We start from the raw sequence: 27517 nt of genomic DNA on the forward strand, positions 1-27517 counted from the left end.
CAGGAGAACTGCTTGAACCCAGGAGGTGGAGGTTGCAGTGAGCCGAGATCATGCCATTGCACTCCAGCCTGGGCAACAGAGCAAGACTCCATCTCAAAATGATAATAGTAATAATAACACTTAGTTTAAAACACACACTGCACAACTGTGCAAATATATTTTCTTTCCTTGTATCCCTATTCCATAGGGATATAAGGTGAGAATGGTTGAGTGGACTTCCACTTGGGTTTGCTCTTTGATGCTTTTGTTTTCCCAGGGTAATGTTTAAGAAAATATGGCCCATCTGTTACTTGTGTGGAGAATAAGCTTCTTGCAGGAGAAAAACTTGTAAGTAGTTTTAAAATGGAGAGTCTTGGGCCCTACTCCTGGCACAGTGAATCAGAATTGGCAAGAGAGCTGGAGTCTGTAATTTTCCATAAGTGAATTCTTAACAAAGGTTTAAAACCACTGGCCTAGGTAGAGGTTTACTCTCAAACACTGCCCTCCCAGTTCAATAATCAAAATCATTTACCTATTTATCTTAATTATTTTAGCCAGCATTTTACCTGTATTTGTTCTGCTATTACTTGAATTCAAGCTTCCTGCATCTTTGTCTAGTAAAAGGTAATTTTCTCTGCTCCTTACTACTTCTTACCTCCACTCCCACCCCCTTACAATCCAAGGAGGTTCACTCTAGCTTCATCTATTCTTCCAGTTAGTAAAAATGTTACCACGCCAACATCACATCTATGTCGTCCACTTGGCTGCACTTGAGAAGCACAGATTGGCTTATCCAGGGTCCATCCTGCAGCAGCAGGCCAGGGCAATCTATGGAACCTCATTTGTGATGAGGATTGGACATTGTTATTAATTTTCCAGAACCAAGGATTCTGGAAGTGTAGGACATAATCTCATTTCACTCTAGCTATTAATTTCTCCCCAGCTGACAGGCTGGATTTGGGGATAAAGTTACTTTGCAAATAAGGGATAAAGTCTATCCTTTATCCTGGTAACAGAAACTTTTTGAAAGTACTTTTATCTCCCCATCCTAGCATTTAAATCCAATTAAGTTTCAGAAACATTTACTGAGTGCCCACTAAGCCCTATGCAAGTCTTCTTGCTGAAGATCCTTAAAGGAATTTTTTCACTTTTTACATTTACTTTTTACATTCATGTTTTAAAAATTTAACACGCAATGCATTTTAAACAAAGTTATAGAGTTAGAGCTCTGTCTTTAAGTAGGGAGCCATGGATAATAGAAGCTCACTCCTCTAGGATTCTATTGGAAGTCATCAGAAAAATAAAATTTCTTCTATCTATCCACTACTCCTTCCATCCATCCTTCCTTCCATCTGACAAGAAGTGTGTGGAAGGCCCTGTGCTAGCTGCTGGGTATAAAATGATGAGCAAACAAATTTGTCTTCTGACCATTGGAAGTTTATAGCTTAGTAGCAGAAAGAGTCCTGGAGGCAAATAGAAACTCCAACCCTAGGTTCAGCTATATCTCTATTTGTACAGGTTTGGGGAGTCAGTGAATTTCCTGAATTGTCTATTTCCTTGTGTGGAAAGGGGCTGCCTTGTCTGTTGCACAGGGCAGTTGGCAGGATTGTATTTGAGTTCACCCTAACAGTTCGAAGTGCTACATAAATATAATAATTGCAAATTAAGTTTGATTCAAATAATGGAGGGAATAACTATCACTGTGCACAATGGAGAGGAGTAAAAACTTTTGAAATAAGAGGCAGGAGGCCTGAGTTCTAGTCTTATCATTTCCACTGATTTGTGCCCATGCCCTGCCTGTGGGTCAGGGAGTCATTTTTTCCCCTTGGCCTTGATTTGAGCTGATTGATTTATAGCTTCATGAACCTCTCAGTGTATGCCACTAGGAAAGGCAAACCTGCAGAAATGCAGAGCTCAAGGGTCTCTTAAAAGCTAATCAATTCCATCTGTTCCCATGTCAGGCTTGCTGAAGAGATCTTTCTTTCCAAAGGCCTCTAAGGAGGCAATTTCTCAGCCTGTCTTGGAACCCAGTGCAGGGAGTTGTCTAGGAATCTTCAGGAGTGGGCTGCAGGGGGCACACAGGTAACATCTGTGTTGGCTAGAGTGCTCCACAAGCTGTGCAGGGAGGTTTCAAAATGTGGAGGCCATTAAATATCCTGACACCTACTTAAGGGGGCATCATGGGAGCAGGAGCTCCATGAAGTGTTTGGTGTGTACTTAAAAGGCTCTGCCTGTGCAGGTCTGAAGAACCTGCCCAAGATGCAAGGCCTGGCTTTCTTGCTGAGGCTCTTTAACATGGCACCTTGATGTGGCATGGAAATTCACAAATCCATTTCACCCCATGTCCCTGCAAGGGACTCTAGCCCTGAGACTGATGCACATGGACTCCTGCAGATACCTGTTGCTGATTTCATTCACTTTAGGAATGTGTTTGCTTTCTTGTGGTTGTTTGGGGAGAGGGAGCATATTTATGAGGACACACACAATTCAGAAATGCTGAGTTTTAACAACATAGGATTGAGGGATTTCGATATGGAACAAGGAAAGACGTTGGAATAGAATAGATTCAGGTTTGAATCCTGCCACTTGCTTGTCATATGGCCTTAGGCAAGTCTCTGCCTCCTCTGAACCGCTTGTCTAAGGACAATAATGCACTCTCACCTCCTAGGACTGTTGTATGATTCAAAGATAGTAAAGACAACTTTATTATCTTTTACTAAGTACTGGCCACTCAGTAAAAGTAGGTGGTAGTAGTTGTTTTAATCATTGTTCCATTTCTGGAGCTCAAGCTCAACTTCCCACAACCGTCAGTCCACCACAACACAGTTCACAATCTGAGAATTCTTCCTCTCACTTTTACCTTCACATCCAGCTCACCCTCACATACCACAGACTCCTCTTTCTTGGCCTCTTGGATTTGCACCTCTCATTTCCGCATCTAGGAACCCATCAGGCTCTTCCCTCCTCATGCTTCAGTTAGTACTATAGTTCCCTGTGGGCTCTCCTCTTTAGTCCTCTTGAGAATTAACATCCTCAAAACTTGCTTTCAAATTAGAGCCTACCCCACTGGAAAGTGCATCATGATCCCTGACCCAATCCAAACTGCTCACTTTGCCCTACATCCAACCTTACCTTCCCTACCCTGGCCAGTAGAACCATTACCTGGGAAATGTCCAGGGAAGAAGAGGGGCTTTCTTGTGATGAGGAAAGCTTTTCCCAGAAGTCCTCTGGCAAATCACCCTCACATTTCTTTGACCAGAATTAGGTCATATATCTACACCTAAAGTAATCACTGACAAGGGACCACAACACTATGATGGCTTGGATTTGAGACCTACTGGTTGGTTCTGGGAAGGACCAAGACTCCCTCAAACTACGTGCCCATTTGGAGGAAGATGGATAACTGAAAAAATTGGGTGGGGTTGTTAATAAGGAGGAAGGGGCAACCAGCAGTGTCCCTTACACTCCCAATCCTGAGAGTCTATGATTCTTGGCTTTTCCAGCCTATAGCCTTGCCTATGCAGTTTCTCCTGCTTGGAACTCATCCAGTAAATCTTTGTATGCCAGAGACTCTGATGGGCCATCTTCCCAATGTGAATCAAAATCCTTCTCTCAAGGTTTAGATCAAGAACCAACAATTCAATGGAGGAATTTCCTCCTATAATGAATTACCTCATTACTTGCAAAGTAAACTAGACAACCCATGCCACACTTCACACATTGGCTTATATTGGCTTAGAATTGTTCTCAGTTGAGCTGTAAACTCCTCAAAAACAGAGACCATCAATGAATATCCTTATTTCATTTGGATCATACATGTACTTATGGTGGCCAACCACAAAGATGGTGCTTAACCAATGCTTGTTGAATTTAATAAGAAGACAGTCTCTATGCTCTTTCTCTGGTAGGTGCTTGAAGACACCATGCTTAGCAGCATGGCAGATATAGGGAAGAACAACGCACAGCTCCTCCTCTCCTATAGCTTGTTTCAGGAGATGAGATCATATACATTGTGTGAAGCTGCAGAAATCTATCTTCCACCACCCACATTATTCTTTGTCCTTTTAATCTTTTCATATGTCCCCATCAGTAGTCTTCTGGACCACAGATGTCCAACCTTTTGGCTTCACTGGACCACATTGTAAATAGAATTGTCTTGAGCCCCATATAAAAGATAGTAACACTAAAGATGGCTGATGAGCTTTAAAAAAAATCTGAACAATGCTGACAACACCTCACTAGGACACCCTGCCTGAGCCTTGTTTCCATCTCCAGCAAGCTGTATGGTAAACGTATCTGATAGCAATAACTTAAGCATACCCTGAATGACTCAGTATGGCAGATGCACCTGAATGTTTGTTCTGAGCTAGGGAATCTGGAAGTGGCCAACCCAGAGATTCATCCTTGTCTATAAGGAACATCTGAGCCCCTGTCCCATCCCGTGGAACACAGGCCATACAGGGAGTAGAGGCCCCGAGTTCTGGATTGAATGATGGTTGCCAGGTGGAGGTTGTTAGGGAAAGGTGGTTAAGTGAAAATGCTACATAAACTGCATGCTTTTGTTGTTGTTGTTGTTGCAAGCTGTTGCGGTTCTACTGTCCAGCCTGCCACCACTGGAACAGTAGTTCTCCTATCCATCCTACCGCTACCGGACACTCTCTCTTACACGTTAGCCCTGTATGTAAGCCCCATGTCTTGACCCAAGGCTCTGGGTCTCTTCTTTGGCCTCTTGAACCTGGTGCCACCCCCAATGGAGTGGATAGGGGTTTGGTATGACACACCCCAGATAGAACCTTCTTGATCTATTCCTTCACATCCCTCTATGAAACAAAACCAGTCCTTCCTAAATCCAAATCCCTATGGGCTGGGGAAATGCTGATTTAAGAGTCTATAAGAAATCAGTTCATAGATAGACATTCCAATATTACCCCTTCAGAGCACAAAGTAAATATGCAAGGGAAATTTACTGTAGGTACAATGGATTAACACAAGGACATGAATATAATAATGCATCTTAGGGGCTGGCCAGCTGAGGTTCTTTTCTGGCAAGGCAACCTTCAATTTTCAATGATCCTTTACTCTTTCTCTACCCCAGAACATTTGCATTGCTTGCAGTTTCTCTTAAGAAGCCACTATTGAAGTGGCTGGCAAGATGGCCGAATAGGAACAGCTCCAGTCTGTAGCTCCCAGTGAGATCAATGCAGAAGGCGGGTGATTTCTGCATTTCCAACTGAGATACCTGGCTAATCGCATTGGGATTGGTTAGACAGTGGGTGCAGCCCATGGAGAGCAAGGTGAAGTAGGGTGGGGCATCACCTCACCCAAAAAGTGCAAGGGGTCAGGGAACTCCCTCCCCTAGCCAAGGGAAGCCATGAGGGAATGTGCCATGAAGAACAGTGCACTCTGGCCCAGATACTACGCTTTTCCCACTGTCTTCACAACCTTCAGACCAGGAGATTCCTTCCGGTGCCTACACCACCAGAGCCCTAGGTTTCAAGCACAAAACTGGGCAGCCATTTGGGCAGACACTGAGCTAGCTGCACGTGTTTTTTTTTCATACCCCAGTGGTGTCTGGAGTATGAAACACCAGCGAGAGAACCATTCACTTGCCTGGAAAGGGGGCTGAAGCCAGGGAGCCAAGTGGTCTAGCTCAGTGAATCCCACCTCCACAGAGCCCAGCAAGCTAAGATCCACTGGTTTGAAATTCTCACTGCCAGCACAGCAATCTGAAGTCAACCTGGGACACTTGAGCTTGATGGGGGGAGGGGCATCTGCCATTACTGAGGCTTGAATAGGTGGTTTTCCCCTCACAGTGTAAACAAAGCTGCTGGGAAGTTCAGACTGGGTGGAGACCAGTACAGCACCACAAAGCCACTGTAGCCAGACTGCCTCTCTACATTCCTCCTCTCTGGGCAGGGCATCTCTGAAAGAAAGGCAGCAGCCCCAGTCAGGGGCTTACAGATAAAACTCCCATCTCCCTGAGACAGAGCACCTCAGGGAAGGGGCAGCTTTGGGCGTAGCTTCAGCAGACTTAAGCGTTCCTGCCTGCCGGGTCTGAAGAGAGCAGTGGATCTCCCAGCGCAGTGCTCGAGCTCTGCTAAGGAAAAGACTGCCTCCTCAAGTGGGTCCCTGACCCCCATGCCTCCTGATTGAGGGGGGACACCTCCCAGCATGGGTCAACAGATACCTCATACAGGAGAGCTCTGGCTGGCATCTGGTGGTTGCCCCTATGGGACGAAGCTTCCAGAGAAAGGAGCAGGCAGCAATTTTTGCTGGTCTGCAGCCTCCGCTGGTGATACCCAGGCAAACAGGGTCTGGAGTGGACCTCTAGCAAACTCCAGCAGACCTGCAGCAGAGGGGCCTGACTGTTAGAAGGAAAACTAACAAACAGAAAGGAATAGCATCAACATCAACAAAAAGGACGTCCACAGAGAAACCCCATCTGAAGGTCACCAAAATCAAAGACCAAAGGTAGACAAATCCATGAAGATGAGGAAAAAGCAGCGCAAAAATTTGAAAATTCCAAAAACCAGAATGCCTCTTCTCCTCCAAAGGATCACAACTCCTTGCCAGCAAGGGAACAAAACTGGACAGAGAATGAGTTTGATTAATTGACAGAAGTAGGCTTCAGAAGGTGGGTAATAATAAACTCCTCTGAGCTAAAGCAGCATGTTCTAACCCAATGCAAGGAAGCCAAGAACCTTGAAAAAAAGTTAGAGGAATTGCTAACTAGAATAAACATTTAGAGAAGAACATAAATGATCTGATGGACCTGAAACACACAGCATGAGAACTTCATGAACAATACACAAGTATCAACAGCAGAATTGATTAAGCAGAAGAAGGGTATCAAAGATTGAAGATCAACTTAATGAAATAAAGCATGAAGACAAGATTAGAGAAAAAATAATGAAAAGGAATGAAGGAAGCCTCCAAGAAATATGGTGTATGTGAAAAGACAAAAACTATGTTTGATTGGTATACCTGAAAGTGACGAGGAGAATGGAACCAAGTTGGAAAACACTCTGCAGGATGTTATCCAGGAGAATTTCCCAAACCTAGCAAGGCAGGCCAACATTCAAATACAGCAAATACATAGAACACCACAAAGATACACCTCGAGAAGAGCAACCCCAAGACACATAATTGTCAGATTCACCAAGGTTGAAATGAAGGAAAAAATGTTAAGGGCAGCCAGAGAGAAACGTCAGGTTACCCATAAAGGGAAGCCCATCAGACTAACAGAGGATCTTTCTGCAGAAACCCTACAAGCCAGAAGAGAATGGGAGTCAATATTCAACATTCTTAAAGAAAACAATTTTCAACCCAGAATTTCATATCCAGCGAAACTAAGCTTCATAAGTGAAGGAGAAATAAAATCCTTTACAGACAAGCAAATGCTGAGAGATTTTGTCACCATCAGGCCTGTCTTACAAGAGCTCCTGGAGGAAGCATTAAATATGGAAAGGAAAAGCCGGTACCAGCCACTGCACAAACATACAAAAATGTAGAGACCATCGACACTATGAACAAACTGCATCAACTAATGGGCAAAGTAACAAGCTAGCATCATAATGACAGGATCAGATTCACACATAACCATATTAATCTTAAATGTAAATGGGCTAAATGCCCCAATTAAAAGACAAAGACTGGCAAATTGGATAAAGAGTCAAGACCCATTGGTGTGCTGTATTCAGGAGATCCATCTCACATGCAGAGACACACATAGGCTCAAAATAAAGGGATGGAGGAAGACTTACCAAGCAAATGGAAATCAAAAAAAGCAGGGGTTGCAATCCTAGTCTCTGATAAAACAGACTTTAAACCAACAAAGATCAAAAAAGACAAAGAAGGGCATTACATAATGGTAAAGGGAATCGAGGCAACAAGAAGAGCTAACTATCCTAAATATATATGCACCCAATACAGGAGCACCCAGATTCATAAAACAAGTTCTTACAGACCTACAAAGAGACTTAGACTCCCACACAAGAATAGTGGGAGACTTTAACACCCTACTGTCAGCATTAGACAGATCAATGAGACATAAAATTAACAAGGATATTCCGAACTTGAACTCAGCTCTGGACCAAGTGGAGATAATAGACATCTACAGAACTCTCCACCCCAAATCAACAGAATATACATTCTTCTCAGCACCACATCACACTTATTCTAAACTCAACCACATAATTGGAAGTAAAACACTCCTCAGCAAATGCGAAAGAACGGAAATCATAACAAACACTCTCTCAGACCACAGTGCAATCAAATGAGAACTCAGGATTAAGAAGCTCACTCAAAACTGCACAACTACATGTAAACTGAACAACCTACTCCTGAATGACTACTGGGTAAATAACGAAATAAAGGCAGAAATAAATAAGTTCTTTGAAATCAATGAGAACAAAGACACAACCTACCAGAATCTCTGGGACACAGCTGAAGCAGTGTTTAGAGGGAAACTTATAGAACTAAATGCCCACATGGAAAGCAGGAAAGATCTAAAACTGACACCCTAACATCACAATTAAAAGAACTAGAGAGGCAAGAGCAAACAAATTCAAAAGCTAGCAGAAGACAAGAAATAACTAAGATCAGAGCAGAACTGAAGGAGACAGAGACACAAAAAAAATTCAAAAAAATCAATGAATCCAGGAGCTGGTTTTTTGAAAAGATTAACAAAACAGATACACTGCTAGCCAGACTAATAAAGAAGAAAAGAGAGAAGAATCAAATAGACACAATAAAAAATGATAAAGGAGATATCACCACTGATTCCACAGAAGTACAAACTACCATAAGAGAATACTATAAACACTTCTAAGCAAATAAACTAGAAAATCTAGAAGAAATTGATAAATTCTTGAACACATACACCCTCCTCCCAAGACTAAACCAGGAAGAAGTCCAATCCCTAAATAGACCAATAACAAGTTCTGAAATTAAGGCACTAAATAATAGCCTACCAACCAAAAACAGCCCAGGACCAGACGGATTCACAGCTGAATTCTACCAGAGGTACAAAGAGGAACTGGTACCATTCCTTCTGAAACTATTCCAAACAATAGAAAGAGAGGGACCTCTCCCTAACTCATTTTATGAGGCCAGCATCATCCTGATACCAAAACCTGGCAAAGACACACAAAAAAAAGACTTTTTCAGGCCAATATCCCTAATGAACATCGATGCAAAAATCCTCATCCCTTTTGATGAGGCAAAAATACTGGCAAACCAAATCCAGCAGCACATCGAAAAGCTTATCCACCACGATCAAGTCGGCTACATCCCGGGGATGCAAGGCTGGTTCAACATATGCAAATCAATAAACGTAATCCATCACATAAACAGAACCAATGACAAAAACCACATGATTATCTCAATAGATGCAGAAAAGGCCTTCGATAAGATTCAACACCCCTTCATGCTAAAAACTCTCAATAAACTATCAATGGAAAGTATCTCAAAATAATAAGAGCTATTTATGACAAACCCACAGCCAGTATCATACTGAATGGGCAAAAGCTGGAAGCATTCCCTTTGAAAACTGGCACAAGACAAGGATGCCTTCTTTCATCACTCCTATTCAACATAGTGTTGGAAGTTCTGGCCAGGGCAATCAGGCAAGAGAAAGAAATAAAGGGTATTCAAATAGGAAGAGAGGAAGTCAGATTGTCTCTGTTTGCAAATAACATGGTGTATATTTAGAAAACCCTATCGTCTCAGCCCAAAATCTCCTTAAGCTGATAAGCAACTTCAGCAAAGTCTCAGGATACAAAATCAATGTACAAAAATCACAAGAATTGCTATACACCAATAACAGACAAACAGCCAAATCATGAGTGAGCTCCCATTCATAATTGCTACAAAGAGAATAAAATACCTAGAAATACAACTTACAAGGGATGTGAAGGACCCATTCAAGGGGAACTAAAAACCACTGGTCAAGGAAATAAGAGAGGACATAAACAAATGGAAAAACATTCCATGCTCATGGATAGGAAGAATCAATATTGTGAAAATGGCCATACTGCCCAAAATATTTATAGATTCAATGCTATCCCCATCAGGCTACCATTGACTTTCTTAACAGAATTAGAAAAAACTACTTTAAATTTCATATGGAAACAAAAAAGAGCCCATATAGCCAAGACAATCCTAAGCAAAAAGAACAAAGCTGGAGGCATCATGCTACCTGACTTCAAATTATACTACAAGGCTTCAGTAACCAAAATAGCATGGTACTGGTACTAAAACAGACATATAGACCAATGGAACAGAACAGAGGCCTCAGAAATAATGCCACACATCTACAACCATCTGATCTTTGACAAACCTGACAAAAACAAGCAATGGGGAAAGGATTCCCTATTTATTAAATGGTGTTGGGAAAACTGGCTAGCCATATGCAGAAAACTGAAACTGGACCCCTTCCTTACACCTTATACAAAAATTTACTCAAGATGGATTAAAGACTTAAACGTAAGACCTAAAACCATAAAAACCCTAGAAGAAAACCTAAGCAATACCATTCAGGACACAGACATGGGCAAAGACTTCATGACTAAAACACCAAAAGCAGTGGCAACAAAAGCCAAAATTGATAACTGTGATCTAATTAAACTAAAAAGCTTCTGCACAGCAAAAGAAACTGTCATCAGAGTGAACAGGCAACCTACAGAATGGGAGAAAAATTTTGCAATCTATCCATCTGACAAAGGGCTAATATCCAAAAATCTATAAAGAACTTAAACAAATTTACAATAAATAAACAGACAACCCCATCAAAAAGTGGGTGACAGATACAAACAGACACTTCTCAAAAGAAGACATTAATGCCACCAACAAAAATATGAAAAAATGCTCATCATCACTGGTCATTAGAGAAACGCAAATCAAAACCACAATGAGATACCATCTCATGCCAGTTAGAATGGTGATCATTAAAAAGTCAGCAAACAACAGATGCTGGAGAGGATGTGGAGAAATAGGAACGTTTTTACACTGTTGGTGGGAGTGTAAATTAGTTCAACCATTGTGGAAGACAGTGTGGCGATTCCTCGAAGATCTAGAACCAGAAATACAATTTGACCCAGCAATCCCATTACTGGGTATATACCCAAAGGATTATAAATCATTCCACTATAAAGACACATGCACACGTATGTTTATTGCAGCACTATTCACTACAGCAAAGACTTGGGACCAATCCAAATGCCCATCAATGATAGACTGGATAAAGAAAATGTGGTGGCTGGGCTCAGTGGCTCACACCTGTAATCCCAGCACTTTGGGAGGCCCAGGTGGGCGGATCACAAGGTCAGGAGATTGAGAACATCCTGGCTAACACAGTGAAACCCCATCTCTACTAAAAATACAAAAAATTAGCCGGGCATGGTGGTGGGTGCCTGTAGTCCCAGCTACTCAGGAGGTTGAGGCAGGAGAATGGCATGAACCTGGGAGGCGGAGCTTGCAGTGAGCCGAGATCTCGCCACTGCACTCCAGCCTGGGCGACAGAGCAAGACTCCGTCTCAAAAAAAAAAAAAAAAAAAGAAAATGTGGCACGTATATACCATGGAATACTATGCAGCCATAAAAAGGTTAAGTTCATGTTATTTGCAGGGACATGGATTAAGCTGGAAACCATCATTCTCAGCAAACTAACACAGGAACAGGAAACCAAACACTGCATGTTCTCACTTATAAGTGGGAGTTTAACAATGAGAACACATGGACACAGGGAGGGGAACATCACACACTGGGGCCTGTTGGCGGTGGGGTGGGGGGTTGGAGGTTGGAGGAATGATAGCATTAGGAGAAATACCTTATGCAGATGATGGGTTGATGGGTGCAGTAAACCACCATGGCATGTGTATACCTATGTAACCTGCACGTTCTGCACATGTATCCCAGAACTTAAAATATAATAAAATAAAATAAAAAATAAATTAAATAATTCAAAACCAAAAACAAAAAAAAAGAAACCACTCTTTTTAGACAAAACTCAGTGTGAGCAAACAGAACATTTAGTGCATTTTACAGGTCAATGGGAGATCAAGGTTATCTGAGGAATGGTCCACTCAACTCCTGATTGTATGTACGTATTTCCTTCTCAGGGCTAGGAAATTCTCCCCACACCTATCCTTTTGATCACCATGGCTGTGACTGCCAGGGACAAAGGAGGAAAAGGACAGAGCCAGATAAAAAAGAAACAAAAGTCAGTTTGTTTAAATTGCCAGGGAATAATGCCTTTGGCTAAAGGAAGTCAACCCAGAACATCCTGTTCTAGTTAATAAAGTTCATCTGTCTCCTGTTTAAGTAAGGAAAACATAATGTCTGCATTTGTGGGGGCTGCTCAGCCATTGCACCTTCACTCGCACCCAAACTCACGGATGGCTGAGGAGTGTCCGTCCTTTCCCCAGAGCAAGCTGCTCCTTCTGGATGCTAAAGTCCCAGGCAGGTCACATGCATTTAAGCACAAACTCACTTTTTCAGATGCAAATCTCAAAGCTTTCACTAAAAAAGTAAGCCAATTCCTTCAGTGATTGAAATCTGTATAATTCAGACACAAAAATAAATGTTCCTTCTCTCCTCTACCTCCGTTCCAAAGTATTTCAGCAATGTGGGATCTAGATACAATTAACTTACTCCATGTGACAGTCATGTCAAATAACAGCTGAACAACCTTATGCTTTGGAAGGACTCCTCCTCCTGCCACCTTCCTAAGATCTATTCCGGCATCAATTCCCAAGCCACGGCATCAAATAATCCATGACAGATTCTGGATTGCCCAGCTGGTCTGTCTGGGAAGGTGCCCGTTTGTGAATCAGAGCTCTCAGCAAAAAATGACACTTCTGCAGATAAGCCTGCAAGCTTTTTCTTGTCAGAAAATGAAAAGTATGTGTTTTCATTTACTTTTGCATTTTCCTCCCTTAAATGCCAGAAACATTAGAGGCAAATTTGTAGCCATGGTGCTCTAATCTGCAAGATAAATGAAAGACTGTGAGGGTTGGAAGGAGCCCTGAGATCACCTACTAATATCCTCGCTTTATAGATGAGGAAAGTGAGGCCCAGAAAGGGGGAGGGATTATAGGTCACGCTACTAGTTCATGACAGGAACCCATATTTCATGACTCCCAGCTCCTTCTACTAATGTACAGTGGGCCGTGGAAATATCTTCTACTCCTGCCTCCTTCCGATGGTCTCTGTTCACTTTACAGTGAGCTGCCTTTCACCATCCTTTTGTCTGGTGGTTCTCAAAGTGTGGTCCCTGGCCAGAAGCATCAACATCACCTGGACTTCGTTGATACGTAAATTCTCTGGTCCCATCCCAGACTTGCTCAGTCTGTTTTAATAAGCCCTCCAGGTGATTTTAATACTCACTAAAGTTGAGATACTTACTTTAACCTGTTAGCTTCATCCAACCTATTCACAAGGGGATCAGATCCATCTGATTTCATAGCTCTTTTTCAGTTTGGCTGTTCTAGTTACCTAAGGCAGAAGTTCTCTTAAGTTACCTCTGGAGAAAGAGTGTCTATTGTAAAGTTTTGAACAGGAACTGGAATGGAAAGCTGTCATGAACTGAGGCAGCTCCAGGGACCACTCTCTCTGTGTTTTTCCCTGTTTCTCTCCCATCTGCCCTTATCTCCTCTCTCCATAATATTCCTTTACTTCCAGCTCTATTATTTTCTATTCCTTCTTAGCTGGCATTTGCCATTGGCCTACCACAACCTGACTCTAAAGTCTAAACCACGGTATCCTTTTTGCCTTAATTTTTCTTCCCAAGTGGAAAATTCTTTCTGTATGACTTCTTTCATGTCTCATTTCAAATTCCTGAAAAGGACATTAGCTGGCCCAGTGTATCTATTGAGCCAGGCCACACTGGTCACACGGTTACCTAAATGATTAACCACCCTTGATCCTGATGTTTGCTCCTATCTAATCAATTATTGACATCACATGAGTGGGCAGCTATTACCATTACAAAGTGGGTAATTACATGAGGGAGTCAAGAGGATGAGAGTGAAACTTGGAAGTGAGACTTCTGTGTAGTGATAGAAACTTCAAGAGGAAATTGGGGAAGAGAGGAGGATGGCAGATGTAGAACTACCCCCCAACCCTGTGAATGAGATGAGGGGGCTTGGGTGGTGGGGCTGAACAATTTGGCTTGCTGAAGGTTGAGTTGGAGGTGAAGGTTCTGTTATCTTATTATGACCTCAGCCTTCAAGAGTACTTCCAGGTTGGGATGGGCTGGAAAATACGGGATGCAGATTATCAACTCCCTAAAAGTCACAGAAGATCCAAGCTGTAAGGAATTTCAGGGAACACCCAGGTCAGCAGTTCTCAGCCCTGGCTGCCCATTAGAGTCCTCTGAAGAGCTTCTGAAAGCCAGAGATGCCTGGGCTCCACTTCAGGGATTCTGATTTACAGCTCTCCAGACACATTTAGCGCACAGCCAGGACTGAGAATTGGTGCTCTAACTAGACCTTTTTAATTTTACAGGTGGGGAAATTTAGGTTTGGCTGCATAATATTACTATGGATCACTTAAAGATCTATTGCTAACTTGTTTACAGAATTTGGGTTACTAGATCATAAAATGTTAGAGCTAGAAGAGATCACGGAAGCCATGCAGCAGAACCCTACCACTGTTACTAGAGACTAATGAGCTAAGTGACTTGCCTAAGGAGTTGTAGCCAGAAAGGGGATGATTGAGGGCTAGAACCCAGATCTCCTAACTCCTAATCCAGTGCTCTCCCTGTAACAGCCAAGGACAAGGGACTAAAAGGGCCAGATGAGAGGATAACCAGAACCGGCTGCAGACCTTGTACACACTCTACTGAAGGAAGCCTTTCCAGCAGCACAGCTGAAAGTTTGGCAGCAAAGTATGGGTGGAATTGGAATGTCAAGCAGTCTTGGCCAAAGGAATCAGTGCTTTGGTGCCCCGAGATTGGGCAGAAGGCTGGTTTGATGATGCTAGTTCTTGCCTTCTGCTTGCCTCCCAATTTTGCTGGGAGTATGTGTGTGTGTTTGTGTGTATTCCCAATCAACGGACAGCTGGGTTGGAACTGTGTTGTGATGTGCTCAAAAACCATGCCCTGGGTGTCAGGGATCTTCTCCATTTACTGGGGCAAGGTTGTCTTTGTTTTCCAGAGTGGCTATAGTCAAAGTGTTGGCATTCATTGGTCTTGTGTACAGCTGGAAATGGGCTCCAGTGGGTATTTAGGAAGCAGAGTCATGTGATTCATGTCCCAGGGGTCCCTCTGGGTGTGTGTGCACATGCATGTGCATGTGGGGGTTGCTGGTGGGCTGTTGGAGGTGGTTGAAGACAAGAAGGTTCCAATGCAAGAAAATGAAGCATTCCAGACATATTGAGCAGGAAGCAGGAAACTCCGAGGAGGTAAATGTGAACCTTAACCATATCCTCTTATGGGTATGGGGTGAGGGGGAAGAAGAGATGAAAAAGTAATACCCCTTCTTTAAGCTTATGAGGAACTTTACAATTGATAAAGCATGTTCACATAGGTTTAGCCCTTCTGACCCTCATAATGATCCCACAAGGTGGATAGTTCCTGTGATCCGAGCTTGGAGCTGTGGAGTAGCTCCAAGGTCACATGGTATTTAGATGAGGGGGCTGAACCACTACCTCTGACTCCAGCCCAAGTGCTCTGTTCAACGTGATATACTATGCCTCCCAAGTGTGAGAGTGTGTGTGTGCACCCATGTGTGTGCCCCTCCTGGGTGCAGACTTATCTGGCAAGGGAGTTTAAGTGAAGGCCAGAATGATGTGTCATGTTTACCAGGGCCAACCAGAAGCTGGACTATGAATTCAGGAACAACACAAGAAATTGGCTCTGGGTCAGCTGTGATGTCTTAGATAAGTTAGCTTTCGTTTTCATCTCAGTGAAATAATAAGCACCTCGAGGAGTTGTTATAGGGCTCAACAATAATGCACACAAAATAGCTAGACCAGGGCCCACCATGAGAAGTACATGCATTCAATAAATGGTAACTGTTAATATCCTGTATGTATGTTATTGGCCAGTGTGCAGAAGACCACCTGTTTGCAGATAAGAAAGACAGCAGCTTGGCTCAGGGCCAAGGGCTGCTGGCTTTGTCCAAATACATCTTCAGGTACTTTCCACAGAGCCTCCCACTACATAAAACCAAGTCCCACTTCCCAGCCTCACCTTTCTAACTCATCACAGCCTGATCTCTAATTCCTCACACATACTTGCTAATGATTTGCTAGTTAAGTGCAAGTACAGATGATTTCAGGTCTGAATCAAACAACAGAGTGTGGTGGTACTTCAGAGGACTGGGGTGGCCTCAGCAGGTTTACAGTGTGTATTCTTGGGTGGGGTGACTGAGTAGATGACAACTCCTGGGGGTCCTGGGTCAAGCAGATCACAGCTGCTGAGCTCCTACTAGGGCCAGGCCCTTTACATTTGGAATCTCATTGAATCCTCCCAAGCAGCCATGTGAATAAGCGTTATTTCCATTTCACACATGAGGAGGCTGAGGAGGTGCTAAATTAATTGTCAAAAGTCATCAGGAGCTGAGATTCAAGGCCAAGCCTGCCTGGCTTCAAAGTCCGTGCTGCTTCTACTACCTACAACCCAGCCCTCTGACAAAGATGTTCCTTTGACCAAAACTTTAGTTGGGCTCCTGAGTCCCCTCTGACTAGGTCAGACATTGGGCTTCCCTCCCTGTCCTTGTAGAATCCAGTGTGAGCAAGAATCCTGCTAAGTCGGTTTGGCTAAAATCCTCCACCTACCTTTGGTAACTCACCACCCTTGTTATCTCAGGACCCTGGCCTGCCTTCAGCGATAATCCCATCCTATCAATTAAATCAGAAACCCCTTATTCTTGGTGTTTCCTCCTAGTAATTTTCCAAGCACTGCCCCCCATGCTGTTTCTGGGTTATAAATCCCCATTTGTCCTTACTGGAGTCAGAGTTGAGTCCAATCTCTCCCTCACTGCAAGACTCCTCTGCCACAGTTCATATATCTATCGTAGTCCTCTGCCCTCCAGCTCCTGAATAAAGTCTGCCTTACCATCTTTAACAAGTATCATAATGTTTTCTTTCAGACCTCCATCACCCATATGTGTTGGACCCTACACCAAAGCCGGGAAATGTTAGGTCTAAAGGCAGGTGCAGCACATTGCTTGGAGCCCAGGGGGATAAGGCATGTGAAGACAGGGCTGGTCAACAGGGATGTGGCCTGGGAAAGGGAGAGTATTCACTGACACTTTACCCCATATTGGCTTCCTCCCCACGCCCTTCCTCTGGGTTGAGTTCTGTCTCGGCCTCCACCCAGCCTCACCTCTGGCTTTCACCTCTGGCTTCCACCTCTTCCAGCTCACACACTAGTGACTGACCTTCATGGGGCATTCCCTCAAGCCAGGCTCATGGAGGTGCATGCAGAGGATGTGTCAGGTGAGAGGCAGGATGAGGCAGACGAGGCTCCACCAGAGCCCAGAACCTTCTTTGGTGCCTGTCTGCCCAGAGACACTCAGGTGCCCCTGAGATACTCTTTCCCCGGTAGTGAGGTGATGCAGAGCCCCAGGCAGGTTGGAGGCTCAATTTTAGCATCAGCTGGATGTAATTAGCTTTGGTGGGGGGCCAGACACCCTTACAGAGGACTTCATTGTTCTTGGGAACCTGGCAGGAGTGTTTATCATTTCAGAAACTGAGAAGGTGCTGGCTCTCTCCCTCTTGGCCTCGGGACTGTCCTCCCTTCAGATGCTAATCCACAAAGTAAGTCCAAGCCAGGTCTCAGATGAAGTTCAGGGCTTGGGTGGAGCCCAAACTTTTATTTCCCTCAGGAGCAAGGCAGGTGTGGAATCCACACCTGGAAAGCAGCCAGATGGAAACCTAGAGCAACAACTCAGAATGTCACATGTCAAATAACTTAATTGGGTAATCATCTGAAGAAGGGTTTGTGCACAACATATTTGGGAAGTCTGAACCCAGAGTGTGAGGGACCAATCCAAGAAGACAGTTAAGTCTGCCGAAGCCGGCCTCAAGCTCACTCAGCTGCAGGCCCCCGGACCTTGCTGGATCAATTCCTCCCAGGAGAGCTCTAGAAATGGTATCTAGCAATCCCCACCTGAGACCCCTGGGCAGTCAAACATTCCTGCAGCTGCAAGGACATCCCACCCAGAATGCCCACCAGCTGTGCACAGTCCAAAACTATAAGAGGCAGTGTAGTGTGGTGGTTGCCTGTCTACAGTTTGGTTCAGATTGGGTTGGGCCCTGGCTTTGGTGGTATAAACTACGTGTGACTTTGGGTAAGTTATTTCCCTGTGCCTCAGTTTTCCCATTTGCAATTGAGATGATAATAGGGCCTACCTCCTAGGGAGGTTGTAATCATTAAATGTGTTAAGATATGTAAATTCAGTCCTGGTGGTGTCCCTGGATTCTGGAGTGGGCTCTGGAGGCAAATTCTACTTTTACAAGCCTGTTGCATATGCAAGGTCCTAACCCTGCTACTAGTTCATCTGGAACCACTGAAGCCACTACAATCTAGTTTCCATAAGAGCTTATGGAGTGAGGGCTTCCACACATCCTGGCAATAGGGGCCAGAGTGGGGTAGACTTGAATTTCCATTAGATCTCAGTCAGGGGAGATGGTTAATCTTGCCTTAGGGGGATAAAATTCCTCTTCAGGAAAAAGCTGGTTCTGGAAAAGCAAAATTGTATATGTTGGCATAATCTTGGGTTTGGTTTCTTTCTGAAGTTAAAAGTGTTAGTTTGTTACATGTTCAATGATTCAATTTTGTTTTTATTTTATTATTATTATACTTTAAGTTTTAGGGTACATGTACACAATGTGCAGGTTTGTTACGTATGTATACATGTGCCATGTTGGTGTACTGCACCCATTAACTCGTCATTTAGCATTAGGTATACCTCCTAATGCTATCCTTCCCCCCTCCCCCTCCCCCCACTCCACAACAGTCCCCTTCCTGTGTCCCCTTCCTGTGATGTTCCCCTTCCTGTGTCCATGTGTTCCCCTTCCTGTGTCCATGTGTTCTCATTGTTCAGTTTCCACCTATGAGTGAGAACATGCAGTGTTTGGTTTTTTTGTCCTTGTGATAGTTTGCTGAGAATGATGATTTCCAGTCTCATCCATGTCCCTACAAAGGACATGAACTCATCATTTTTTATGGCTGCATAGTATTCCATGGTGTATATGCACCACATTTCCTTAATCCAGTCTATCATTGTTGGACATTTGGGTTGGTTCCAAGTCTTTGCTATTGTGAATAGTGCTGCAATAAACATACGTGTGCATGTATCTTTATAGCAGCATGATTTATAGTCCTTTGGGTATATACCCAGTAATGGGATGGCTGGGTCAAATGGTATTTCTAGTTCTAGATCCCTGAGGAATCGCCACACTGACTTCCACAATGGTTGAACTAGTTTACAGTCCCACCAACAGTGTAAAAGTGTTCCTATTTCTCCACATCCTCTCCAGCACCTGTTGTTTCCTGACTTTTTAATGATCGCCATTCTAGCTGGTGTGAGATGGTATCTCATTGTGGTTTTGATTTGCATTTCTCTGATGGCCAGTGATGATGAGCATTTTTTCATGTGTTTTTTGGCTGCATAAATGTCTTCTTTTGAGAAGTGTCTGTTCATATCCTTCGCCCACTTTTTGATGGAGTTGTTTTTTTCTTGTAAATTTGTTTGAGTTCATTGTAGATTCTGGATATTAGCCCTTTGTCAGATGAATAGGTTGCGAAAATTTTCTCCCATTTTATAGGTTGCCTGTTCACTCTGATGGTAGTTTCTTTTGCTGTGCAGAAGCTCTTTAGTTTAATTAGATCCCATTTGTCAATTTTGGCTTTTGTTGCCATTGCTTTTGGTGTTTTAGACAGGAAGTCCTTGAAGAATCATGAAGTCCATGAAGAATCAATATCGTGAAAATGGCCATACTGCCCAAGGTAATTTATAGATTCAATGCCATCCCCATCAAGCTACCAATGACTTTCTTCACAGAATTGGAAAAAACTACTTTCAAGTTCATATGGAACCAAAAAAGAGCCCACATCGCCAAATCAATCCTAAGCCAAAAGAACAAAGCCGGAGGCATCACGCTACCTGACTTCAAACTATACTACAAGGCTACAGTAACCAAAACAGCATGCTACTGGTACCAAAACAGAGATATAGATCAATGGAACAGAACAGAGCCCTCAGAAATAATGCCGCATATCTACAACTATCTGATCTTTGACAAACCTGAGAAAAACAAGCAATGGGGAAAGGATTCCCTATTTAATAAATGGTGCTGGGAAAACTGGCTAGCCATATGTAGAAAGCTGAAACTGGATCCCTTCCTTACACCTTATACAAAAATTAATTCAAGATGGATTAAAGACTTACATGTTAGACCTAAAACCATAAAAACCCTAGAAGAAAACCTAGGCAATACCATTCAGGATTCAATTTTCTTGGTAAATATTTAAACATGCATAAGTATAATATGATTCTACATCTATCAATCCTTTCTCATTTCTACAATAGTTACTGAAGAGAAATAGACACTGACATTTATCTGGTTCCAATTTTATGCCAGGTACCTGATCCACACTTCTCATTTTACCCTCATAATGATTGAGGCAGGTAGTATTGTTACCTCAATTTCATAAATGTGGAAATTAAGGCAGAGAGAGGATAAGAAAATCACCCAGGGTCAAGGAGATTAAAATTCGGGGCTGATTGCAAAGAACCAGTTCTTCACAGTAAGTACACAGCATTACTTTCCCAACCGAGTGACAATTACTTGCCAAGTATTAGTCTAGAATACACAACAGATCCATCAAATTTCTTGCCCCTTCAAGAAGTTTGTATTCTAGTAGAAGAGAGTTATATGCAAACAACTAAAAACATGAAAACCAAAAAGAAAACTATGGGATAGATGAAGTATGTGCAATGGATTTTGACGAGGCCAAGAAAGGGGTGGTCAGTTCAACCTGAGGGGATGGGGGAGGGCTCCGTGGAGAAGTTGACCCTTGGGGTGGGCCTTGAAGGATAACCAGAATTGTGATGAGTGGAGACCAAGGAAAGGGGAGATGCAGGAGTTTGAGGCAGACAGGACCATACGTGCAAAGGCATGGAGAAGAACATCGGTGTACTTGGGCATGGAGAACAAATCCGAGTAGCTAGAACATTGAATTTTGGAGCTGGGCTGTCACAGGCTTAGATTTCTCAGACTGTTGGGCTTGACTCTTTAAGCCCTAGGGAGCTGCTAAATGCCTCAGATGAAATGCCATGAGCTGATCTGTGCAGAAAGGATCATTTCTGAGAAGGAACAGGGAAGTACATAGAGTCCTGCATCCTTCAGAAATGTACCATCAGCTCCTAATGTCTCTGCCACTATTGGTTTTGGGAATGAGAATAAGAGAACAGGAGTCTCTTTCCTGTTGAAAGAAGCATGTTGAAGACCAGAACTGTTATGGGGCCCTGGCATAGTGAGCCTCTATAGGTTTGCAAAAGCTTAGCTGTTCTGAGTGATGAGGACGTGTCTGCTGCAACAGCCAGACACACCACCATCAGGATGAGGTTTGATGTGCTATCCTTTGCCAATGGTAACAGTGGGATCCAGAAAGAAACAGGACTGGCATTGGGAACACACTGTGACCATCTTGTAATATTCAACCGAAATGCTGGCTACAAACCTAGAAGATTGTTTTTCCAAGTTAAAAAAAAGCCGTTTTGAATCCATGATTACATGTTCCCCATATAACGCGTGATTTACAAACACTGACTTATAAATTCTACATAAATGTAAATTACATATCTGTGCACAGTATGTTGCATATTTACATATTTGAATGTAGACTAGAACAATGTTCCATTACATATAATAAACCAGGTAGCTCTTTTAACATTAGTGCTAGAACTATGTATTTATAATTATAAGGCACCTTCCACCGAGGACTCTACCATTTTTTCTTTTTTTTTTATCATACATTCTGAAGTCATTATGAAAAAAAAAACTGATTGCTTTAGAAAACTGCTCAAAATTCTTTGGCTCTGAAAGAAAATGGAGTGCCAAAGTTTTGTCTAATAAAATGACATTTAAAGTGGAATCTGAGTCAAGCCCAAATGAAGATATGCTGGTTTTTCAAACATCAAAAGAATTCAGTCTTTGGTATCCAACACTCCCTTATTCATTGGCCTGAATTGGCAGGAGAGCTGTTGGTACTTTGGAAGTGACCAGAGGGGGCGAGAGAAGTGACAGGTAGATAATGAGAGAAATACAACCTGAACTCTGTCTCAGGCCAACTCTGAGCATGCTGGGCATTTATTATTTGGAGGTGAAGAAGATTTGATATCCCCTTGCTAGCTACTCTTTTCACTCATTTCTCTGCTTACAGGGTCATTTTCCTGAGCAAGTGCTTAAAATCAAATGTGTTTTTGTTGGACCACTGACCCAATCAGGAGTTAGCTTCTAGGGTCCCAATAAGCATGAAGGGTGGAAAGAATTTATTCCCCTCTATGAGGCAGCCCCTCCCGGAGCCCTCACTCCATAGGGGCTCACCGGGGCCTGCGGAAGGTCAGGCCATAGTGCTGACAGGCCAGCCCCACTGTAGGTGTGTACACGATCGGCATGAACTTCTCCACGTCCGAAGTCAGCACTCGGTAGAAGAGCTTCTCGTTCCGATCTTGGAGTGTCATGAGAATGATGTACCTTGTAAAGGGAGAGAAAAAGCAAGCTGACATGTGGTAGCAGCAGGCCCTGATGCCTCTGTGGTGTGGTGCAAAGACCCAAGGCTCCTGTTCCTGCTCAGCTGCAAGGGAACATTCATGGGCAAGCCATCTGCCCTGAGCATGAGCTTCAACAGCTACGAAATGTGAAGATGACCTGCTTGCGATGCTTATTATTATACATGGTGTAGATACTGTTCTAAATATTTTACATTAACTCCTTTAAAACTTCCAATGGCTTGTGAAGCAGGGATTATAATTCTTGCTATTTTAGAGGCAAGGAGACTAATGTAGAGAGAAATTGACTCACCCCAAGTCTCATGGCAGTATGGGAATTTGAATCTAAGCAGTCTGACTCTGGAATCTGTGCTCTCAACCACTGTTCAAGATGCTTATGATATTATGTGAACATTAATGAATGACAATAGCATAATAATATTCTGGTGGTGGGGTAGGGTCAAGGAAAATTATGGCATATAAACGCTCTAGGACTGGCCTCTCCTACCACACTGGGCTGGTTCCTGTCACGAGTTGTGATTTCCAAAAATAATCTCTCTTTTACCTAATCCCTGAAACCTGAAATCACTAAGCCAGGGAAAGAGGCTTCCATTCAAACTCATAAGAATGCAAAAACCTCTGTGAGAGAAAACCTAGGGGTTGAAATTCACAATTAAGTGTGACTGCTAATATCACAACCTTTCTGGATAATAATCTTGCGGAGAGTACCAAGGTACTTGATGCTCTGGCATGGGGTGGGATGGGAGAAATTTTCTAACAGGGGTAAAAATGTCTGTGGTCTGGTGAAATGATCACTGGGCATGACATCAGGATCCTGGGTTTGAATCCCAGCTCTGCTGTTTATTAGCTGTGTGAACTTGGGAAAGTCTTGTGTGACCTCTTGGGTCTCAACCTCTTCCTCTGTACCAAAGGAACTAGTCGTTTGGTGGAAAACTAAAAACTGTGCTCTGTAAGGTGTTTTTAGCAAGAGAGGACTGATACTCAGGAAGAGCCAGGATCTCAGCCCATTGCCAGTGTGGGATTCTCTTATCCAGTAGCCATTTGTGCACATCTTTTCTCAATTCTACATTCAGTTATGTCAAACTGGTAACCTGAAATCAGCCACCGTACAAGTATTTACACTATGGAATCCGGCAGATTCCATAATTTCCTACCCCACCCCTCACCCCACACAGATAACCAGTTATTAAAGATTTACCAGCACACCACTGCCCTTACCCAAAAGAAGATGGTGAGTTTTCTCAGCGTGTCCCCAAGCACCCTGTAAAATGAGGGACTCCTGGAAATAAGCAGGTCAAGGTGGTCAAGCAGCATCAGGGGCAAGCCCGCTAGAGCTCCCAGTAATGGGCACACTCTTCTGTCCCTGAGCCTGGAATGTTTCCCCAGGCCTATGAGTGAGGCCCATCAAGCTGGAAATAACTGGGGAGGGAAGGATTTTTGAATTTAACTCTTAGAGCTTAATATCTGTAGGAAAGAGGATTTCACTTTGGACTTGATTCCTTCTTTATAAATTTAACAAAAGGAGAAGGTTCAGATTGTTCAAACTTAGGGTGTGTCTCATCCTGTTAGTTGAATTCATTGTGTAATTTCTGGCTTGCTCTTCAGAGTGACTTAGCTAGACCCAATCAGACTGAGATAAAAAAGAGGGAGAGGATATTTGGCCTGACTACAGTATGGCCTTGGAGTTAACGTGACTAACATCCTTCGAGTTTAGAGCTTTGGGAGTAGGGGTGGAGGTATGAGCAGGGGCTTCTGTGCTTATCACCACTCAGAAGCAATGGATGGTATGAGGGAAACAGAGGAATATGAGTGCAGGGTGACCCTGGCATGCTGCTAAGCTCTGCTCCTAGGGGGACAGCCACACCCTCAGGGACCCAAAGTCTTGGCCAGTTTGTTCTATAGATAGAACTGGCCAAGTTCTATAGTTTGTTTGTTCTAAGACGGGGATTCCTTATCTTCTTCCTACATTTCTGCTAGAGCCAATAACAAGGTGACATATTTACTTGACAAACACTGACATACGGCCTACTATGTGCCAGGCACTGTTCTAAGCACATCACAAATACTAAGGCATTTAATCCTCATAACAACCCTATGAGTTTTCCCTATGGTACTCATTTTACCAATGGGAAAAGACCCATAGAGGCTAAGTAACTTTTGCTATTAAGAGGTAGAATATAGATTTGAACTCAGTCTAGTACTAGCGTCTGGTCTTGTAGCCACTGGTCTCTGCTGCATCTTAGCTGTGGCATAGCAGAGAAATGAAAAGCATAGACTCTGGAGCCAGTCTCTGTGTTCAAATTCTAGCCGTGCCCATTTATAGCCATTCAACCTGGGAAGTGACTGCCTTCTTTAGTAAAGTTGATAAAGTTGACCCTGTGATTCCCCACTGGCTCTTTATGTCTGAATCCCCATTGGAGGAGAACTCAGAGAGGAGGCAGGGTTATTAACTGTTGCCCATAGCCTCCAACAAATGACACCTAGGTCCATCCTAAGGTGTCCCCTGTCCATTTCCCTCTCCCCCACCACGTCCCCATAATTCCAGGAACCCAAGCCACGTACCACTTCCTTAACATGCCTGTCTCTACCTCTTTGCTCCAGTTCGTCCCTCTCAATGAAATGTTCTCCCTGAACCCCATTGCTGTCTGCTGCAATCTTATCAGTGCTTCTTATGCTGACTCAGCTTCTACCACTTCCCAGAGGCCCTTCCAGATTCCACTAGTAGGAATGCAGTTTCCCTTCCCAGTTCCCCCAGGACATGTCAGCTGTGTCTCAGTCATAACAAGCCTTGTCTCTCAGGGAGACCATGAATCCTTTAGAAGGTAGGGCTGAGTCTGGGATCTCTTTGGGCTCTCAGCCTTTTTTAGCTGGAGAGTTTCCAGAAAACCCTCTGTGAAACACAGGAAACAGACAGCTCAGCCCAAGGACTGGACAGAGAGAACAGACGCTAGGTACTGACTTGTCCAGGTCACTCTGCTGCCGCTCGTAATATCTCATGATTCGGAGGAGCTGGACGTCCTGGCTCAGAAAGCAGGGCGGGATTAGGCCGTGGATTCCAAGCTGCAGCCTTTCTTCAAGGGTAAAGGCCATCCCCTGGGAAAAACAAGAAAAAAACACCCACATATAAGTGCATACTCAGGGGACAAAGGAACAGAAGGGGTCCCACCCACAGACAGGTAAAAGTCAGTGTGACTCAGTAGAAAGGGCCCTCAACTCAAATCCCACCTCTGCTGTTAAAGTAGGAGGGTCATCTTGTGCCAATTACTTTGACACTTCTGAACTTCAGCTTCCTCATTGGAAAAAATGGGGAAACTATCTGTATCATCAGCATTTTTCTTGTTTTTAAATATATATATGTTTTATTTTTTAGAACAGTGATATGGTTTGTCTCTGTGTCCCCACCCAAATCTCATCTTGAATTGTAATCCAAATCCATAGTCCCCATGTGTTGAGGGAGGGACCTGGTGGGACATGATTGGATCACAGGGGCAGTTTTCCCCATGCTATTCTTGTGATAGTGAGTGAGTTCTCACGAGATCTGGTTGTTTGATAAGTGTCTGGTGCTTCCCCCGTTTCTCTCTCTCCTGCTGCCATGTAAGATGTGCCTGCTTCCGCTTCGCCTTCTACCATGATTGTAAGTTTCCTGAGGCCTCCCCAGACATGTGGAACTGTGAGTCAATTAAGCTTCTTTCGTTTATAAATTACCTAGTCTCAGGTAGTATCTTTATAGCAGTGTGAAAACGGACTAATATAAACAGTATTTACAGAAAAACTGAGAAGACAGTACAGAGTTCCCATATACCCCCTCAGCCAGTGTCCCTCATTATTAACATTTGACATTAGTATTATACATTCATTAGAGTCAATGAACCAGTAATGATCCATTATTATTAACTAAAGCCTTTAGTTTATTCAGATTTTTAAAAGTTTTTATCTAACATATATATAGATAGATAAATATATGTATATAATGATATGTGTATGTGTATAGATATATAAGTATATATATATACGTATATATATGTATATACATGTATATTTATATTTCCAGGACCCATCCAGGATCCTGTATTAAGTTTAGTCATCATGTCTCCTTAGGCTCCTCTTGGCTTTGACAGTTTCCCAGATGTCCCTTGTTTTTGACAGCCTTGACAGTTTGGAGAAGCCCTGGTCAGGTATTTTGCACATACTCCTCTACTGGAACTTGTCTGATGTTTTTCTCATGATTGGATTTTGGTTATGGGTTTTTGGAAGGAAGATCACAGAAGTAGAGTGCCATTTTCATCACATCAGACCATGGGTACATATAATAAATGCGATTATCACTGTTGATACGGACCTTGATCAGTGGCCAAAAGTCATGCTTGTCAGGTTTCTCCACTGTAAAGTTACTCCTAGCCTTGGCCATTGGGAGTGTTTTCAGTTGGCTCTTGGATTTCTTTGACATACTACCCATAATGTAGCAGTAGTGGGTTGGTTGTTTTTTTGTTTTTGTTTTTGTTTTGAAATTCCTTTCTGGCACTACAAGATGCTCCAGGTTCATCTTGTACATTGCCAGCCGTGGTCCTAGACTAAGCCATTTCTCCAAGGATCCCCAATTCCTTTTTCGGAGCATGGTATTAGAAGGCAAGATTTGGGCACTATTTACTACTTGTGTCCCTTGCTTATTTCTAGTCCCTGTCAGTTGACAGAGCAAGGAAATATACATGTGTATATTAAAACTGGAGTATAACCACATATCTATAAATGTTTCTATATTTAACCATCTGAACCTATATTAAGCTGAATATAAG

The 27517-nt window shown here is 43.2% G+C and overlaps 2 protein-coding genes across 4 annotated transcripts in view; one reads left to right on the top strand and one right to left on the bottom strand.

Moving 5' to 3' along the window:
* The window catches only part of LOC100444151 (protein tyrosine phosphatase type IVA 1-like), a 145683-nt gene that overhangs the window by 112752 nt on the left and 5414 nt on the right, over positions 1-27517 (top strand). The gene's annotated exons all lie outside the window — the stretch shown is intronic.
* The window catches only part of ME3 (malic enzyme 3), a 231188-nt gene that overhangs the window by 101165 nt on the left and 102506 nt on the right, over positions 1-27517 (bottom strand). For all 3 annotated transcript variants that reach the window (XM_054526171.2, XM_024254749.3, XM_024254750.3), the window contains 2 exons: positions 25684-25817; positions 22540-22689 (listed from right to left, as the gene is read on the bottom strand). In XM_054526171.2, the coding sequence (XP_054382146.1) occupies positions 22540-22689; positions 25684-25817 (284 nt within the window). The remainder of the gene's footprint in view (positions 1-22539; positions 22690-25683; positions 25818-27517) is intronic.

The sequence above is a fragment of the Pongo abelii genome, chromosome 9 (genome assembly GCF_028885655.2).
Source record: "Pongo abelii isolate AG06213 chromosome 9, NHGRI_mPonAbe1-v2.0_pri, whole genome shotgun sequence".
NCBI classification, from domain to species: domain Eukaryota; kingdom Metazoa; phylum Chordata; class Mammalia; order Primates; family Hominidae; genus Pongo; species Pongo abelii.